This window comes from Podarcis bocagei (assembly GCF_964188305.1).
Source record: "Podarcis bocagei genome assembly, chromosome: 5".
Classification (NCBI taxonomy): Eukaryota; Metazoa; Chordata; class Lepidosauria; order Squamata; family Lacertidae; genus Podarcis; species Podarcis bocagei.
The window spans coordinates 62,362,291-62,380,326 of NC_138129.1; the positions used below are offsets into that span (position 1 = coordinate 62,362,291).

The 18,036-nt window shown below is 43.9% G+C and overlaps 1 protein-coding gene across 1 annotated transcript in view; it reads right to left on the reverse strand.

The window, feature by feature from the left end:
- Positions 1 to 15,931, reverse strand: part of LOC308587764 (uncharacterized protein) — a 42,601-nt gene extending 26,670 nt beyond the window's left edge. Inside the window, exons 1-5 of the mRNA XM_081195527.1 lie at positions 14,816 to 15,931; positions 4,778 to 5,087; positions 3,506 to 3,668; positions 1,156 to 1,305; positions 64 to 224 (exon numbers count right to left, since the gene is read on the reverse strand). Coding sequence (XP_081051653.1) covers positions 64 to 224; positions 1,156 to 1,305; positions 3,506 to 3,668; positions 4,778 to 4,978 — 675 coding nt within the window. The 5' untranslated portion in view covers positions 4,979 to 5,087; positions 14,816 to 15,931. The remainder of the gene's footprint in view (positions 1 to 63; positions 225 to 1,155; positions 1,306 to 3,505; positions 3,669 to 4,777; positions 5,088 to 14,815) is intronic.
- Between the last annotated feature and the right edge of the window lie 2,105 nt (positions 15,932 to 18,036).

Consider the following 18,036-nt stretch of genomic DNA (forward strand, 5'->3'; position numbering starts at 1 on the left):
CAGCAAGAATGTGGGAATGTGTCTGGAATCAAGGCAATTCTGTTGAACTCAAAGAAGACCTACCACGGTCCAAAAACTTCCCTGAAGGCGGTTTGTCTCATCAAACAGGTGCAATAAATTATGGAAACTGCTGTCATGGTAATCAAAGCGGTCCCCAAAAGTGATGGAACAGATGATATTTGAAACAGCATAATGAATCAGAAAGTGAGGGTCAAATGGCTGCCCTGGAGAGGGAGAGAAAATGGTGCAGAAGGAATTGGGGTGCTTCTAGAAGAAGAAGAAGAAGAAGAGTTTGGATTTGATATCCCGCCTTTCACTCCCTTTTTTTTTAAGGAGTCTCAAAGCGGCTCACAATCTCCTTTCCCTTCCTCCCCCACAACAAACACTCTGTGAGGTGAGTGGGGCTGAGAGACTTCAGAGAAGTGTGACTGGCCCAAGGTCACCCAGCAGCTGCATGTGGAGGAGCGGGGAAGCGAACCTAGCTTCCATGTAACAAAAACAGAAGGAGGGGAAAGTGGTTGGATGTTGATGAGGCAGGATTTGTTTTAGCTGAAGAAATCATTTCATATTAACATTATATCTTGTAGTTTAACCTGGGACACTCAGGACTCTGAGGCCCATTTATATTTATTCTCCATAGGCAATGATTATTCTGCAGTATGGTGATACTGATCTGAGAGGCAGGAGGTCAGGAAAGGGCATTTTTGTAACAATGCCTGTCAAAAAGGATAAGGACCGTCCCCATCAGAGACAGTATAGAGACACACTGATATACCAAAAATATTGCACTTCAAACCCTACTCTATTTGCGAGGTTGGTTGTCAAAATTATCAAAAATCTGCAGATATCCTCAAAACCCAACCTTTGTTCTTATTCTGTTCTAGTTCAGGGGCTTTTAGCTCCCATGGCCGGTTCCAACACAGAGCTTCACACTAGAACGTTTGTGCACCATAACGAGCCTCTGTGGAGCTTCCTATCAACACCCCCTTTGCCATCACAGGGTCATTCCAGTCCAAGCAGAGTTACATTTGTGTGAAGAAATAATGCCAGAAAGCTTTGCACCTAGCTGATGTAGTTTTGACCTAGTTCATACAAAGTAGCAACTTAAGGTAAGTATCATAGGTGGGCCACAGGATTGTTGACTCTAGTTCTCACCTTTCTCAGCTTCTATTGCCTCGTTTAAGTAACGGCTTTCCTCCTGTATTCTTTCTTCTAAAGACCTTTTGCCCAAACCAAAGTTTCTGAGTGTTGATAAGGCAAATCGTCTTTGTTGTTTCCAGATGAGACCATTAGAGAAGACTATTCCTAGATGGGAAGAAGTAATAAGTACGTAGAGCAAGTAAGTAGATTTAGCAATCCTGTTAATTCCAAGATGGACTCCTCTTTGCTTTCCATTATTCTGCTTGCCTGCTCATGGCATGTTGGAAACACTGCAAGGCATTAGAAACTAGCCAATTTGTGCTGTTGGCTTTTATCTGGTTCTCTGAATTCTGCCGTTTGCTGTTACTGCTGTTTCATTGATGCTTTTTGTATGTTTCACTGTTTGGGTAGAATTTTTAATACAAATTTTATTTTGTCCTGTTAAACACTGTGGGAACTCTCGATAGAAAAGCAGCATTAAAAAAATACTGACAGGTGAAGAAGTCATGCAGTTAATATATTTTGTTCCTTCCTCTCCTTAGGACACTCAGGCATCCCCCCCCCTGGAATTAACTGGTTTAGATTTAAAATGGGGGTCCCACTCTAGCCCCTTCTGTAATTATTCATACCCTTCCTTTCCTCATGGTTAATAGATTTTTTTTTGGCTTGTGAACTGTAGTCCTTTTTCCAGGATTCCAGGATTTGCCCTACAAGTAGATAAATGACATCTACTTCTGCTTCATTGACTATGCAAAAGCCTTTGACTGTATTGACCACAGCAAACTATGGCAAGTTCTTAAAGAAATAGGAGTGCCTGATCACCTCACCTGTCTCCTGAGAAATCTCTATGTGGGACAAGAAGCTACAGTTAGAACTGGATATGGAACAACTGATTGGTTCAAAATTGGGAAAGGAGTATGGCAAGGCTGTATATTGTCTCCCTGCTTATTTAACTTATATGCAGAATTCATCATGCGAAAGGCTGGGCTGGATGAATCCCAAACCGGCATTAAGATTGCCGGAAGAAATATCAACAACCTCAGATATGCAGATGACACAACCTTGATGGCAGAAAGTGAGGAGGAATTAAAGAACCTTTTAATGAGGGTGGAAGAGGAGAGCGCAAAATATGGTCTGAAGCTCAACATCAAAAAACCGAAGATAATGGCCACTGGGCCCATCACCTCCTGGCAAATAGAAGAAATGGAGGCAGTGAGAGATTTTACTTTCTTGGGCTCCATGATCACTGTAGATGGTGACAGCAGTCACGAAATTAAAAGACGCCTTCTCCTTGAGAGAAAGGCGATGGCAAACCTAGACAGCATCTTAAAAAGCAGAGACATCACCTTACCAACAAAGGTCCGTATAGTTAAAGCCATGGTTTTCCCAGTAGTGATGTATGGAAGTAAGAGCTGGACCATCAAGAAGGCTGATCGCCGAAGAATTGATGCTTTTGAATTATGGTGCTGGGGGAGACTCTTGAGAGTCCCATGAACTGCAAAAAGATCAAACGCATCCATTCTTAAGGAAATCAGCCTTGAGTGCTCACTGGAAGGACAGATCGTGAAGCTGAGGCTCCAATACTTTGGCCACCTCATGAGAAGAGAAGACTCCCTGGAAAAGACCCTGATGCTGGGAAAGATGGAGGGCACAAGGAGAAGGGGGCGACAGACTACCAGATGGTTGGACAGTGTTCTTGAAGCTACAAACGTGAGTCTGACCAAACTACGGGAGGCAGTGGAAGACAGGGGTGCCTGGCGTGCTCTGGTCCATGGGGTCACGAAGAGTCGGACACGACTAAATGACTAAACAACAAGAACAACAGATAAATGACTATGAAGAAGATATTACCTGTTCCTTTCATGCTTAAGCACTAACTATTATTGCATCTCTACTAGTGATGGGACAGAAATTCAGTTCATCTTGAATTTAAATGTAACCTTACTTCAGTCTCACTTCCTGAAACAATGAGCAAACTGGAGTGTTACTGATGTGTAAGTATTGCAAACTGAAGAATGGAAAAATGAAGAACTGATTGAAAGAAAAACCGACAGATTCCTCCATCCATAATAATGCCAGGTTCTTATTTACAAGCTGTTTATCTTCAGTACTCAATACTGAATGGTGAGTTCAGTTAATCTAAACAGTTTAGTAGGTATACTTTTATGACACAGCTTACTACTACTGGTTTAAAGATGCAAGGAATGAAAAAGAAGATTAAGGAAAGATCTAACAATGAGTCCTGAATATTTAAACTTGAGGAATAATCTAAAAGGTTCCCCAATCAATGCAGACCATTAAAAATAAAAAATAAAAAGGAATTATTTAATTATCTAAATAATTGACAACATTAAAAGAAACTTACCAGATGTCCCAAATATTTCCTGGGTACCAGGTCTATTTGGTCGATCTACAAAGTTTTCACCCTGATGGACAAGAGCCTCTTTCACCAGATGCAATCCATTCACAACCACAAACCTCATGCTTCCAACCTGAAGACTGTAGACATTGCCGTATTTTTCTATAAGCTGGATGGAGATTGAGGAAGAATGTAAGAAATGATAGTTTTATTGCTTTATTGTTTGATGCCCAGCCACGCTTCCTCTGCGAGCCTCTCCAGCTTCTGTTTACACAGTGTGGCTTCGGAGCGGTCATAAAGCAATTAGCAGAATTACACAGCGCCTGTGTGTCAAAAGGGCAGTAAATCAGTCCAGACGGTTCTTCTGTCCTTATATCTCTTTATTGGAAACAAAATAGTGCATTTACAATCCACAACAGCCATCCGTGTTAAGCTGCATTTTCTCTGCCTCCTCTCTCTCCTTACAGCGGCTAAACTGAATGCTTTCGATTTCCACTCAGTTCACAACATTCCAAGCTGCTTTCGTCATGTCCTGGCTTACTTCCCTTGTAAGCCTGTCCCCTCAAGCACGAGGCATAGGTTAACACTTCACTACACCCAACAAGCCTTTCTATTATATATTATATATTATATATTATATATTATATATTATATATTATATATTATATATTATATATTATATATTATATATTATATATTATATATTATATATTATATATTATATATTATATATTATATATTAATTTGTCTGCTTGGTGCTTCTTGAATGCCTATATGGAAGAAGGGAACTTTGATTGCCATCAAATATATGGGGGACATCAGAAATGCCAAAATGGTTTCCGGGGTCTATACATGGACAGGCCCCCTCCATCCTCCACCTGCAATGTATTCACAATGGTATCACTTCTGGAAACCATATTCTGGGAACAAACAAAAAGAAAGGCATTTTTCTTGGTGCCCCACATATGGGCTCCTCGCAGACATGAGGCTGACTTCTCTCAGAATCAGGATGCTAAACCTGGAAGCATCTCAACCTGCTTCTCCAGCCAGGGTCTTACACTCCTTTCCAGTGCAATGTAGGGGCATATTTTGGTAGTATGGCACCCTGAGAGTGACCAAAATCTGGCACACATAAATGGATCTTCACAATGATCGATCCTCTCAATTCTTTGCTCGCTTGGCTCAGTGACCTATGCCAGGGAACCACTTGCACCACCCCAAATCTGGCACAGCAGTGTAGTATTTAATTCATGCCATAGGTTTTTCCTTCATCCTTACCTTTTGTAATGAAATGTGAGGCTTCTTGAAATCCACATGTAGCATATTACCCAGCAAAGGAAGAGGCATGGGCCCTGGGGGGTAATTCCTTGGGCGAATATTTCTCTTGTAATCAGCAAGAAGTAGAAATGTAGCCAGAAACACCAGAACGACCTGCAAGGACAAGGTCTCCCAGAGGACAGAGAGCAACTGGAGCAGCATCTTCAAACCCACCTAGGTGTTCCTTTTGCAGATTGGCCTGCTGTCTGCTGAGGGAAACCCGAATCTGATCCCACTAGAGCAGCCACACCTGTGTTCTTGGCTAATGCGCCTGTAGGAAATGAGAACAAAGTCTGCCTATATTACTGTACATCATGCCCATAAAGAGGCAGGAAATGACCTAATGAATGATTCCACCAAGCAGGAAAAAGAGAGTGGGGAAGAGCAGCAATCGGAATTAAAATATTTCCTTCCTATTTTCACTTCTTTGGAACAGCAAAGGTTAATTTCCTTCATGACATTTCCAAGAAGGGTTTTCTCCCCGTGCAAATCAAAGCACTGTCAATAAAGAAAATAAAAACTTACACTAAGCAGGATGCCTTCTGCTCCTGAAAGGTTTGGATCAGGGGTAGTTCCAGCAACTCTGACCTCTAGCTAGAGGCCAGAGGAGTCTATCTGCTCACCTTCTGTTCAATATTGCATAGATTATATTTTGTTTTGGCAACAGTACGACTAGATCTGGGACTGGGAACCAGCACCTCTCCTGATATTTTCGGTCTCCAACTCCCAGCAGCCCCAGCCAGTATGGCCAATAGACAGGGATGATGGGAGAAGGATCATTCAGAGGGCCAGAGCCCTCTAGTACTAGGCAGTTTTAGCCAGCAGCAGACCATGCAGAAGGGAAGAGATTGATGCAATGCAAATGCATTGCCAAGAGACCAGATTGGCTCCGTCACTGCAGTGTTGCTTCTCTCCCTCCCATAAGCAGCAGCAACTCAGCTCTTGTGAGTTCCATTGAGCGCTACCATATCATGTAGTACTAGTCTTAGCCAGGGCTTTTTTCCCCCAGCCAGAACTCACCAGAACTCAGTTCCGGCACCTTTCATACAGAGGTGTAGGAAGGTCAGGTGGTACCTGGTGCGGAACATTTATTGTCAACCCCCCCCCCCCAATGATTGATTGATTGATTTTTAGCTGCAGAAATGGTTTTACGTTATATCATGTTTTCTTACAAAGGAATGTGGATTCTGAGCCTCTGATAACAAGTAGGCGACTATAGACAGATACTTATATCTACAGGATGGATTGTGTTATTTTATTTATATTTATTGTTTATTTATTTAATAAAATTTATTTTTAAAAACATGCAAAGTGGTTTACCAAAACAAAAAACCACTACAGCAGTAAAATCAAGAAAAATTAACAATCCTACTTTAAAACATACAAAAGCTAAAATATCAAGAATAAAATTACTTCAACTTCCTAAGCATCTAGGTATGCTTGCCTAAAGAATAATGCTTTTAGCAGGTGGCCGAAAAAAGTCTAGCAAAGGAATGTGCTTTGTTGAAATTTCAGCCTTCACGACACAGGAAAATGGCCAAGTAAACAGCCATTGTCGTGGAGGAGGGTCAAGATATTAACTGACATGCATGAAATTTCATATGGAGCTATATAATCCCATGTGTAGTAAGACAGGACCTTTGGAGCAGGCATTTTTTTTAAAAAAAAGTTTTTTATGAACTGCCCTAGTAGGGCAGTAATTGTTCCTTGATCATTTGTCACCCCCCTCCATGATGGCACCTGGGGTGACCCGCCCCCTGCCCCCCCTTCCTATGCCCCTGCTTTCATGTGGGCCCCATTGCCATTATAAGAGAACAAGGGAGGTGTTGATGGTGAGTTCTGGCACTTCCTTTTTCTAGAAAAATAGCACTGGCCTTAATTTTGGTCCTGCATCTTTAATACAAGAATGTGCATACTGTACTGTGCTAGTCCCGGGGGGAAGGTTACCGTTATCGTAGTCAAAGATCAGTCCTGAGTCACTAGCCTGGAAACAGTTCACAAGGAGCGAGGCGAGGTCCGAAGCAGGAAGCCGGGCGGGGACAGGAACACTGGAAGGTCAGAAGTAGGGAGCCGGGCGAGGAACAGGAACACTGGAAGGTCAGGTCTGGGTCCGGGTAGGAGCAGGTACTCAACGACGACATTGCTCCCGCAACCTGGGACTGGGCTGACTGGCCTTTATCTTCTCTGAGGCCAGGGGCGGTCCCGGCCCCCAGGTCCTGCATCTTCTGGCCTTAAGGCGAGCACTCCTCCTGGGAGAAACCAGTTCCCTTCGCCTCTCTGCCCTGAGCCTCTGCAGTTCAGGAGAGGCTGAAGGGTTAATGGACCCAGGGGGAGACTCACCTGTAGGCACTGAGTCCTCAACCACCTCCGGAGCCAGAGTGGATTCACCTGGTGCCTGCTCCTGAGGATCCGGCACAGGTGCAGGCGCTTCAGACTCAAGGCCCTGCCCCAGTTCAGCCGGCCCTGGAGGCGGGGACTCCTGTGCAGGCTGGGATTCCTCCGGTTCAGCCTCTGAATCGGAATCCCAGGCCATCACATGTACTTATAATCATCAGATGGACATGTGGAATGGTGCCCATAATGGAGTTGAGGGGCAAGGAGCCCTTAATTGTTATGCCCCTAGGTGTCTTGGTATGCAATGCGGGTGAGAAATGGAGGACAAATGGCTGCAAACTACAAAAGCATGGACTTCTGCTGGGGGAGGTCACCCAGTCACTAAAATGTTGCTGTGGAAACCAGAGGCCCTAATCTGTTTGGGCCCAGAGGCACTTCTGAAACTATTTAGGACACCACAAAATACCCATTTCACAGAACAAATAATAGTGAAGCTCAGAAATACTTCTTCCCAGAGCAAAGCAAACCACTTACACCCACGCAAAGCAAATAAACCAGACCCTAAAAGCAATAATAATAATAATAATAATAATAATAATAATAATAATGATGAAATCCCCACTTCCAACCAAACAACATCAGAGGCTTGTACAAGAACTTTCTTGGGGGGCCCATATGTCAATTAACTTCAGGTGCATTGTTTATGTAAGCTGTAAACCATATACACTGATAGGTCCTTTAAATTTTGAATACAGTGGTGCCTCGCAAGACGAAATTAATTCGTTCCGCAATTCTCTTCGTCTTGCGGGTTTTTCGTCTTGCGATGCACGGTTTCCCATAGGAATGCATTGAAAATCAATTAATGCGTTCCTAGGGAAACCACCTTCAGGCCAGGTCCGGGGACAGTCTGTCCCCGGACCTCTTCTGAAGGCTGGGGGGGGGGGGACAAGGGCTTTTCTTCCCACCCCCAGCATTTTAAAAAACCCTGGGACAGCGGAGGACTTCTCCGCTGTCCGGGGCGATTTAAAAGCCGCTGGGAAGGCAGGCAGGGGGGAGCAAAGACTTTCGCCCCCTGCCCGCCTTCAGAAGGTGTTCCCACCCCCCCCCCCCGCCCGGCTTCGCAGCAGCGCTACGAAGCCCGGCAGCTGGGGCAGCTGTTCCCGCCCCCCTCCCCCCTTCGGAACATCGTTCCGAAGTGGGGCGGCTGGGGCAGCTGTTCCCGCCCCCCTCCCCCCTTCGGAACATCGTTCCGAAGCGGGGCGGCTGGGGCAGCTGTTCCCGCCCCCACCTCCCCCCTTCGGAACATCGTTCCGAAGCGGGGCGGATGGGGCAGCTGTTCCCGCCCCACCTCCCCCCTTCGGAACATCGTTCCGAAGCGGGGCGGATGGGGCAGATGTTCCCGCCCCACCTCCCCCCTTCGGAACATCGTTCCGAAGCGGGGCGGATGGGGCAGATGTTCCCGCCCCACCTCCCCCCTTCGGAACATCGTTCCGAAGCGGGGCGGATGGGGCAGATGTTCCCGCCCCACCTCCCCCCTTCGGAACATCGTTCCGAAGCGGGGCGGATGGGGCAGATGTTCCCGCCCCACCTCCCCCCTTCGGAACATCGTTCCGAAGCGGGGCGGATGGGGCAGATGTTCCCGCCCCACCTCCCCCCTTCGGAACATCGTTCCGAAGCGGGGCGGCTGGGGCAGATGTTCCCGCCCCACCTCCCCCCTTCGGAACATCGTTCCGAAGCGGGGCGGCTGGGGCAGATGTTCCCGCCCCACCTCCCCCCTTCGGAACATCGTTCCGAAGCGGGGCGGCTGGGGCAGATGTTCCCGCCCCCCGCTTCGGAACAGCGTTTTAAAATGCTGGGGGTCGGCAGCGAACGCTTTGCTCCCGCCCGCCAGCATTTTAAGATCGCCCGGGGCAGGCGGGGGGGGGGAAGGCAGGCGGGGGGGAGCAAAGACTTTTGCCCCCCGCCGGCCTTCAGAAGAGGTCCTCTTCTGAAGGCCGGCTGTGGGCGAAAGTCTTTGCTCCCGACCGCCAGCATTTCCCTATGGGCTTTCGTCTTGCGATGCAAGCCCATAGGGAAATTCGTCTTGCGAAGCGCCTCCAAAACAGAAAACCCTTTCGTCTTGCGGGTTTTCCGTCTTGCGAGGCATTCGTCTTGCGGGGTACCACTGTATTCTGTTGCCAAAGGGTTGATGGTTATGACTGTGTAAACATGTTGTCAATGGGATTTTTAATCTACTTTCCTGATCAGTTAGTTCCAAGGAGGAAATTAAATCTTGATTATACAAGAAAAGTAAAACTTTTTTAAAAAAACATATACAGTAGATCTTCATTGAGTCTTTACGCTATATCATATCAAGGTCATTACTCAACCATAAAATATTACTACAAATAAACAAACTACCAAAAAAGATAATCCAGATCATAGCATGGTAAGATACGAAACACGACAACAGAGTTAATATAAACAAAAGCAGCACTTGAATATTTAGTTGTCTTCCTCGTCTGTTGCGTTCTTGCAAAATTTCTGGAAAACAATTTAAGTATTTCCCTTTGGACATCAGGATATCTACACTGATTTATATATTGTTGAAAGTATCCAGCTATGCCCTGTCCATCTTTATGCTCAAACAAAAGGAAACACAATGGGGGACTTCCGCTTTTACCACAGCTGCAACAGTGTGAGCTCTGACTGCAGTAAGCAGGTCAGGGCATACACCGGTACTGTGAGGGGCAATGTTTGGCTAAACGACCCCTGAAAAGGCTTGGAAGGAAGCTCAAGTCAAAAGGAACTTCAGCAGTGTCTTTTTGGAGTCCCGGCACCCCTCGCCAAAAGAAAAAGAAAACTGCTGAGGTGGGGGAGAATCCAGGCACAAAGAACATCAAACAGGCCGGTGAAAAGCCTCACATCACTGAAGCAGCGACAAGATGGTAAAATCTCTATTTCTATATTAAAATAAACGTAAAGTGGTGGCAGCAGCAATAAAACCTAAAAGGAAATAAGATGAAGGGGAAAAAGGGAACTCAGGGTGGGGGAAAACCCTCATGGAGTGAGTAAACCCAAAACAAAATAAAGAGTAAAAATAGCGGCGGAGAAGTAATGCTACCACAAAAGTAAAGGGAAGACAGAAGAATGGGAAAAGATATGGAGAGAGTGTAAAGAAATCACTCAGATTGCAATCAAACTATTTGAAAAGCACACTATCTGAAACGGACTTACTACAAAGTGCAAATTAGTGCAGGCTGCCTGTTGTTGGAGCTGGGTGGAGTGAAGCAGCTGCTTTGAAGCTGGATTTCCTTGAAGGAAAGATAAGGGCAAAGGAATAAGGAACGCTGTGGGGGAAAGGAGGGGAATTTAACAGATAAGATGGCGTCGAGGGTCTGAAGAAGCTGAGTAATCATCAAGAAGGAGGAAGGAGGAGGAAGTGCCGAAGACAAAATAGTAAAAGAGAGGATTAAAGGAGGGCAGAAGCTGGCAAATTGAGTAAATAAGAACACAGTGACACCCAGTGGACAAAGTAGGAAAAGCAGTAATAAAGGAAAATTGAAGTAATAGAAGGACATCTGGTGGTTGAAAAAGAGAACGCAAAATGTCTCATGCAATTAAAAAACAGATGGCTGGAACTGGAAGTCAACAGCAACAACTAAGAAGAAACTCAGGCCTTGAAGAAATGGATTTGAAGGAGCTTATTATTAGTTTGAAATTGGACGTGGGAGGATTGAGAAAAGAGTTGGAAGAAAAAATCAACACAATTGATGGGAAATTAGAAAAATTAGAAAACACAATAAAAAAATGAAAAAGAAAATGAAGAAATAAAGAAAAAATTAACAGAAGTCTTAGAAGGAATGAAGGAGACAGATAAGAAAATACAAGAAATTAAGAATAAAAATCAACAAATGGAAGAGATGGTGAAGAAAATTAGCAAAGAACAAAGGGAACAAAGAAAAGAAATGGCCAAATTGAAAAAGGAGATGTAGGAACAAAAAGCAATCCAGGAAGCTACTGGGGATGCGCTAGGAATGATACAGATGCAGATTAAAGAGAAGACCTTGAGATTCAGGAATGTTCCAGAAGAGGAGAAGGAGGATATTTGGAAGAAGATGACTGAAACTTTAGCAAAGTGGCTACATTTACAGGAAAAAGACATAATAGAACAGACAGAGAAAATCTTCAGAGTGAACTCAAGGAAAGCAAAAATGAACAAATGGCTGGCAGACTGCATCATTGTATTCACATCAAATTGGATGAAAGATAAGATCCTCCAAGCAAAGAGTAAGAACAAATTAACCATAGATGGAAAGGAAATAATAATTTTACGAGAAGTCCCACCCAGGTTGATAAAAAAGAGACAGCAATTCCAATTTCTAACAAAAGCACTAAAGGCCAAATCAATATCCTTCAGATGGGAATACCCAGTGGGGATTTCTTTCAATTTCAAAGGAAAAAGAAGACAATTTGAGACATTTGAGGAAGCAGATATGTTTTGGAGGAAGTATCGAGGAGAATTAGGAGGAGGGAAATGAGGAAGAAAGAAAGGGAGAGCTATTGGATGAGGTGGAAGAAGAAGAAAGAGCTCAGCAAAGGGTGGAAGGATAAAGAACTATGCCAGTGGTAAATAATCAGACCAATAGCTATTAAAAAATCCTTCTCCTTCACCACTGCAGATAATTTAAACTCTTTCTACTAACTTTATAATTTTTTAACTAACAAAGAATGAAATTCAAATTGTTATCTTGGAACGTAAATGGTCTAAACAATAGGAGGAAGAGGCAGAAAACAGAACGTATCTTAGAGAAGCAGAAGTGGGACCTTGCTTGTTTACAAGAAACCCACATCAATACTAAGAATAAAAGATTATTGGTAAAACCAAAGTTAGGGGAAGAATTCATCGCATGTGATGTAAGAAAAAAGAGGGGGGTTGTAATGTATGTTAAAAGCAAATACGAACCAGAATTGTTATATGAAGATAAAGAGGGGAGGATTGTAATAGTCAAAATATCACTAGAGGGGGAACCAATTGTGGTAGCGGGAATCTATGGATCAAATAAAAGAAAATCAGAATTTTATGTTAAAGTAAGATCACTATTAATGGAATATATAGATATGAAAATTATTGTGTTAGGGGATTTAAATGGAGTAATGGAACCAGAATTGGATAGATTGCAGAAGAAGAGGGGGGGAAATGAAGGGAAGCTGCCAAAAAGCTTTGTGGAAATGGTAAAGATTTTTGATTTAGTGGATATATGGAGATATAAATATCCTGTTGAAAAGGAGTTCACATATTTCTCAGAACCAAAAAATTTGTATAGTTGAATCGATAGTATATGGATTACTAAGGATATGACAATTGAAGCAGAGAATGCCGAAATATTACCAAAAACTCTTACAGATCACAATCCAGTATCATTAACTCTTAAAGGAAAAGAGGAGAAAAGGGAAAAAAAGGTGGAGAATGAATGTTTTCTTATTAAAAAACCAAAAAGTAATACAAGGAGCCAGAAAGTTGATGAAGGAATATTTTGAAAACAATTGAAGGAAAGGGACAGATGTTAAAACAGTGTGGGATGCTGGGAAGGCAGTTATTAGGGGATATTTTATACAACAAAACTCAATAGCATATAAGAATAAAGAAAAAAAGAAAAGGGAGCTTTTAGAAGAAATTAAAAGGAAGGAAAAATTGGCCTATGCAAGCAAAAATAAAGAGAGATTAAATTAGGAAATTAAATTACTGAGAGTAGAATATAATAAAATTATAGAACAGGAGGTAGAACAACAAATCAAATTTTGGAAATATAAAAATTTTGAATGGGCAAATAAACCAGGCAAGATCCTTGCCTGGCAATTAAAAAAACAAAGAAAAGAAAAATTAATAAATAAAATAAAAGTAGAAGAGAGGACAATAAGGGATATGACACAAATTAAAAAAGAATTTGAAAAATATTACAAAAAATTATATCAAAAAGATAAACAGTAAGAACATTGTTCTTTAAAACCCGATTTGAATCACGACAGGTTCAATTGTGCCAAGCTTGGGGTAAGCAGTAAATCCTGTTGCATTATTCTAGAATTTTTTATAAACATCTTCTCCCCCAAAGCATTGGACATCCCAAACAATTCCACAAATGTTTTCATGGAAATCTGTCAGGGAACTGCCATCAGTGCCGGAGGGAGAGAGCAAAAGCCACAGGGATTATAGAGAGCGTCCAGGGATCAGGAGAAGCAGCTCATCTGATGGGGAAGAGAATCAGCATAGCACCAGTGGAGAGGGGGTGCAGGAGCCGGCAGTGGCGAGGCGGTCCCATGACTCCTTGCCTGGGACAAGCGGGGAGGGAAAGGGTCCTCCGCTGCCCACACCCACTTTGCGCAGAAGGCTTTCGTGCAGAGAGGGAAGGCAGAGACTGGGCGTCAAAGAGCTTCTTTACTGGAAGAAGTTTAAGAAATGCCCACTCACGGATTCTGCCAGCGACTGAGTCAGCCACAGGTGAGTGGCGCTCCGGACAGATAAAGTTTACTTTGGCAGCCCAGCCAGGTGTTTGCAACCAGCCAGGGAGATATTTGCCTGCTTGTGCACGAGCAACCCCTATAAAACATTACAAAATCACTTTACAAACTCAGTTTTCACCTTGTTATTGACTTTGTTTATTCAATCAGAACAGAAATGCATTTGAAAAACAATAAAACCTATGGAATATTCACCATCCACAATCCAGCTCAGAGTTGTATGCTTAACCCACCAATATTACTATATGTATATGCACATTTAGAGACGCGGGCGGCGCTGTGGGTTAAACCACAAAGCCTAGGACTTGCCGATTAGAAGGTCAGTGGTTCAAATCCCCGCAGCGGGGTGAGCTCCTGTTGCTCGGTTCCTGCTCCTGCCAACCTAGCAGTTTGAAAGCACATCAAAGTGCAAGTAGATAAATAGGTACCGCTCCAGCAGGAAGGTAAATGGCGTTTCCGTGCGCTGCTCTGGTTCGCCAGAAGCGGCTTAGTCATGCAGGCCACAAGACCCGGAAGCTGTACGCCAGCACCCTCGGCCAATAAAGCGAGATGAGCACCGCAACCCCAGAGTCGGTCACGACTGGACCTAATGGTCAGGGGTCCCTTTATCTTTATAAGCACATTTAAACACTGCCTTGAGAGTGGGGCCAACAATACAGGTAACAAGGGAGAGTTCTTGTACGTTCATTAAGATGCATTGATGCAGCTAACATATTAAGCTCTTTGCATGATCGCAATGAACAAAATGTGCCTTGTAACACTTTCTAATTTTGTAAACATAGGCAGGAATTCCATTAGAGCTAGATCTTGAGTTGTGAGCACACCCTTTTCTATAAACAAACCGATGCCCTTTTCCCACTGCAGCCAGAACAAGCTTCTGTTCTGTCAGACCCAGAAGCTCCTAAGGATCCACAGTTGTTGTTTTCAATTGATAATAACAAACAAAACATGTGTAACAAAACTTGGCTAGGAACTTAGTCCTGGTACTACTGGCTGATGCATATAAGACAAGAAGAGGTAAGGTGTAGAAAGAACAATCTGGAAAAGCAAGATCTAAAGATCTAAAGTGTTTAGGTATAACACGAGTGCATAATGGACATTGAAGACTGCTCCCTGTTGTCAGGAAACAAATTCAACAGATGGAAATCCTGCAGCAACATGACTTACCAGCTGCTCTCTTCAGTGACGGGAACCAGTTAGAGCTGCACAGGAAGACCTATTCAGTAGGCTCTTTAGAAGAGAGCCAGAGGAAGCCCACAGTGTCTTGGGGCCCTGGCCTTGATTCTGACCTTCCTTTACAAAGGGTGAAATCAAGCTATTTGTTCCCTCTCCCGAGAGGGGAGAGAGAGAAACAAGCAAGACCTTTCCCCCTGTTTTGAGCCAATGAGCAAACTGCAAGTTTTGGACACAAGCTGATAGAAGCAGCCCAGGGTCCTAAAGACCTTCTGATTCCTGCTTTTCTATCCAGCTTCTTGTCTTGCTGTTCACTTTTCATAGCAGCTGGGAAGCATCTGGCACAGGTATGCCCTTGAAATTATTTTGTGCAAATAGTGGGTGGGTGGGTGGCAAAAGCAAAGTGTTCTGCTTAAGTCCAGGCACTCAAAGATCCCTATATAGCAAATTCTAAGTACAATGTACACATCTTTACTCAGATGTAATTCTCATAATGTTTAATGGGGCTTTGTCTCAGGTAAATCAAATTATAGTAGTCAGGGTAGATTAAGAACAGTTGAAGCATCAGAACTGTAAATTGGTACCTCAGGTTAAGTACTTAATTCATTCCGGAGGTCCGTACTTAACCTGAAACTGTTCTTAACCTGAAGCACCACTTTAGCTAATGGAGCCTCCTGTTGCTGCTGTGCCGCCGGAGCACGATTTCTGTTCTTATCCTGAAGCAAAGTTCTTAACCTGAAGCACTATTTCTGGGTTAGTGGAGTCTTTAACCTGAAGCGTATGTAACCTGAGGTACCACTGTCCTAAATAGTGCTGCTCCTTTGTTCTCCCTCCTTCCTCCCAATCAAATGAAACTTCCCTGCCTGGTTACTCAGACGTAAGTCCCAATGTACTCAATGAGGAGGACTCTCAGGTAATGTGTATAGGCTTACAGACTCCATCTTAAGGGGGCATGGGTTCATTTACAGTCTGTTTTAGCTATGTGCTGCTGCTGTTGCATTCCTATGGTGTCATTCTTGGTTTTTTATTGCTTACTTTTGTTTTTAGGATTTACATAGACACCAATGCTGTATTTACAAATTATTGGGGGTTAGATGGAAATGCTGAACTATAACTGGCAGCTATAAAATTATTACATAAAATAATTTTGAAAATAATGGGGTGGGGGAGAGACCCCCGTACCAAGGACAGGGAATGGGGACTCTGGAGCCTCATCAATGGATCATTATGATCTGCATACAAAATCACCTGAAATGTGATTTCCCGGGAAATGTTGCTCTCTCAGGGGTAAACTACAACTCGCAAAATTACTACAGTTCCCCAGATACATTGAGAGGGCAAGTCTGTTTTGAATGTGCTTTAAAGATACATGCTGCAATCCCAACCCTACTTACCTGGGTTAAGCCCTAATGAATTCTGGCTAAACATAATTAGGATTATGAGGTAAAATTAGGATTTGGAGATAAAATTGGTAATGATATATTGGGCTAAAGATATTGGACATAGCATACAATTAGAAGATTGGGAGAGGTTATGGAATGAAGGTATTACCATATTTTTCGCCCTATATGGCGCACTGGCCCATAGGACGCACCTCGTTTTTTTTGGGGGGGGGGGAAATGAATAAAAAGAATTTATTTCCCCCCCAGCCTCCAGAACAGGCTGCTATCCGCAAGCCTTGCGAGCCCGCAGGAACTCCCCCAGGCTCGCAAGGCTTGCGCAGAGCTTACTAAAGCCTGCATTCACCCCATAGGACGCACACACATTTCCCCTTCATTTTTGGAGGGGAAAAAGTGCATCCTATAGGGCGAAAAATACGGTAATTTTACAGTATGTAATACGCTTAAAGAAAATGTTATGAAAATGATGTATAGGTGGTATTAACTGGTATTTAATGCCAGTTAAATTGGCCAAAATGTAAGGAAAAAGAAGGTACTTTTTACCATATGTGGTGGACGTGTAAAGAGGTAAAAGCTTTCTGGGAAATGATATATAAAATGAGCTAAAGAAAATGTTTAAAAACACTTTTGTTAAAAAACCAGAAGCTTCCAGAGCTTGACTTCCAGAGCAGCGAGCTAGAGAGACGGGTGGAGATCCGCGCTCCTGCAATCTCAAGGCGGACCTGGTGCCAGAGAGGGAAAAATGAGGGACTAGGCGTAGGTCACCTCGATCTGGGGGGGGGGGAGCTGAGGGCGGAAGCCTAAGGCAGCGCAAAAGAAGAGGTTTCCCAATATTATAGAACAAAGAAAACTGATATAGAAAGACGAGGGGAAGACCTTTGCGCAAAGAGGCAAGACCACTCTCTGGTACAAACGCCCCAATTCCCCGGCACGGCTGCGCTGAACTCTCCTATAAAAAGGAGACTGTGAAAAGCAAATGCCTCCCCTGTAAAATAATTGAAAGAAAAGGAAATAATTGGAAAACCTCTGCCTGTTCAGTGGAGGGAGGGGGAGGCAGAAAGAAAGTTTGTGGACAGAACTACAGAACTGAACAGACAACAGAGAAGGGGGCCGTGCGCATAGGCGCCGACTCCATGGGGCTTGAGGGGGCCCGAGCCCCCTCAAAAATTCGTTTGGGGGGGCTCCGCCCCCCCAATAATCTCCGGCGCCCCTCCAGCAGAGCGCCATCGCCGCCCCTCCCCCAGCCCAAAATGCACAGGGTCGGGCTGCATGCCTCCTGCCCTCCCTCCCGAGCAAAAGCTCCACCCAATTTCCTTCGGAGCTGATTAATAGGCGCAGCACGCTCTCCCCTATTCTCTCACGAGGAGGCGGCGCCACTTTATTTGCATATTCATGAGCTTATTTATTATTCATGAGCTTTCCCGCCCCCCCCCAATATTTTTTATAAGTCCGCGTCCCTGGCCGTGCGCCTCATGCGAAAACCCTCTGCTAATAATTGCACAAGGTGTTTTAAGAAAAGCGTGTCTAGATACACCAGATTGAGCAAAAATAACGAACTGAAACTAGAAATAAGGAAAAACTAGAAGAGTAAACTATTGGAGGACTTTATAATGGACTAAAAACTGTAGTGAAAATAAACGACTAAAAAACAGACCTGCTGAGGAAAAACAACTTGAGAAATCTGACATACCTGTGTGGGAGAAGGGAAAGAAAAGTGTGGAGGTGTGCTGAGTCATGGGGACCCTCTGCCATTGACGGAGACTGCTAGAAACAGGGACAGGAAGAGAAGACGAAGAGGAGTCCTTAAAGATCCCA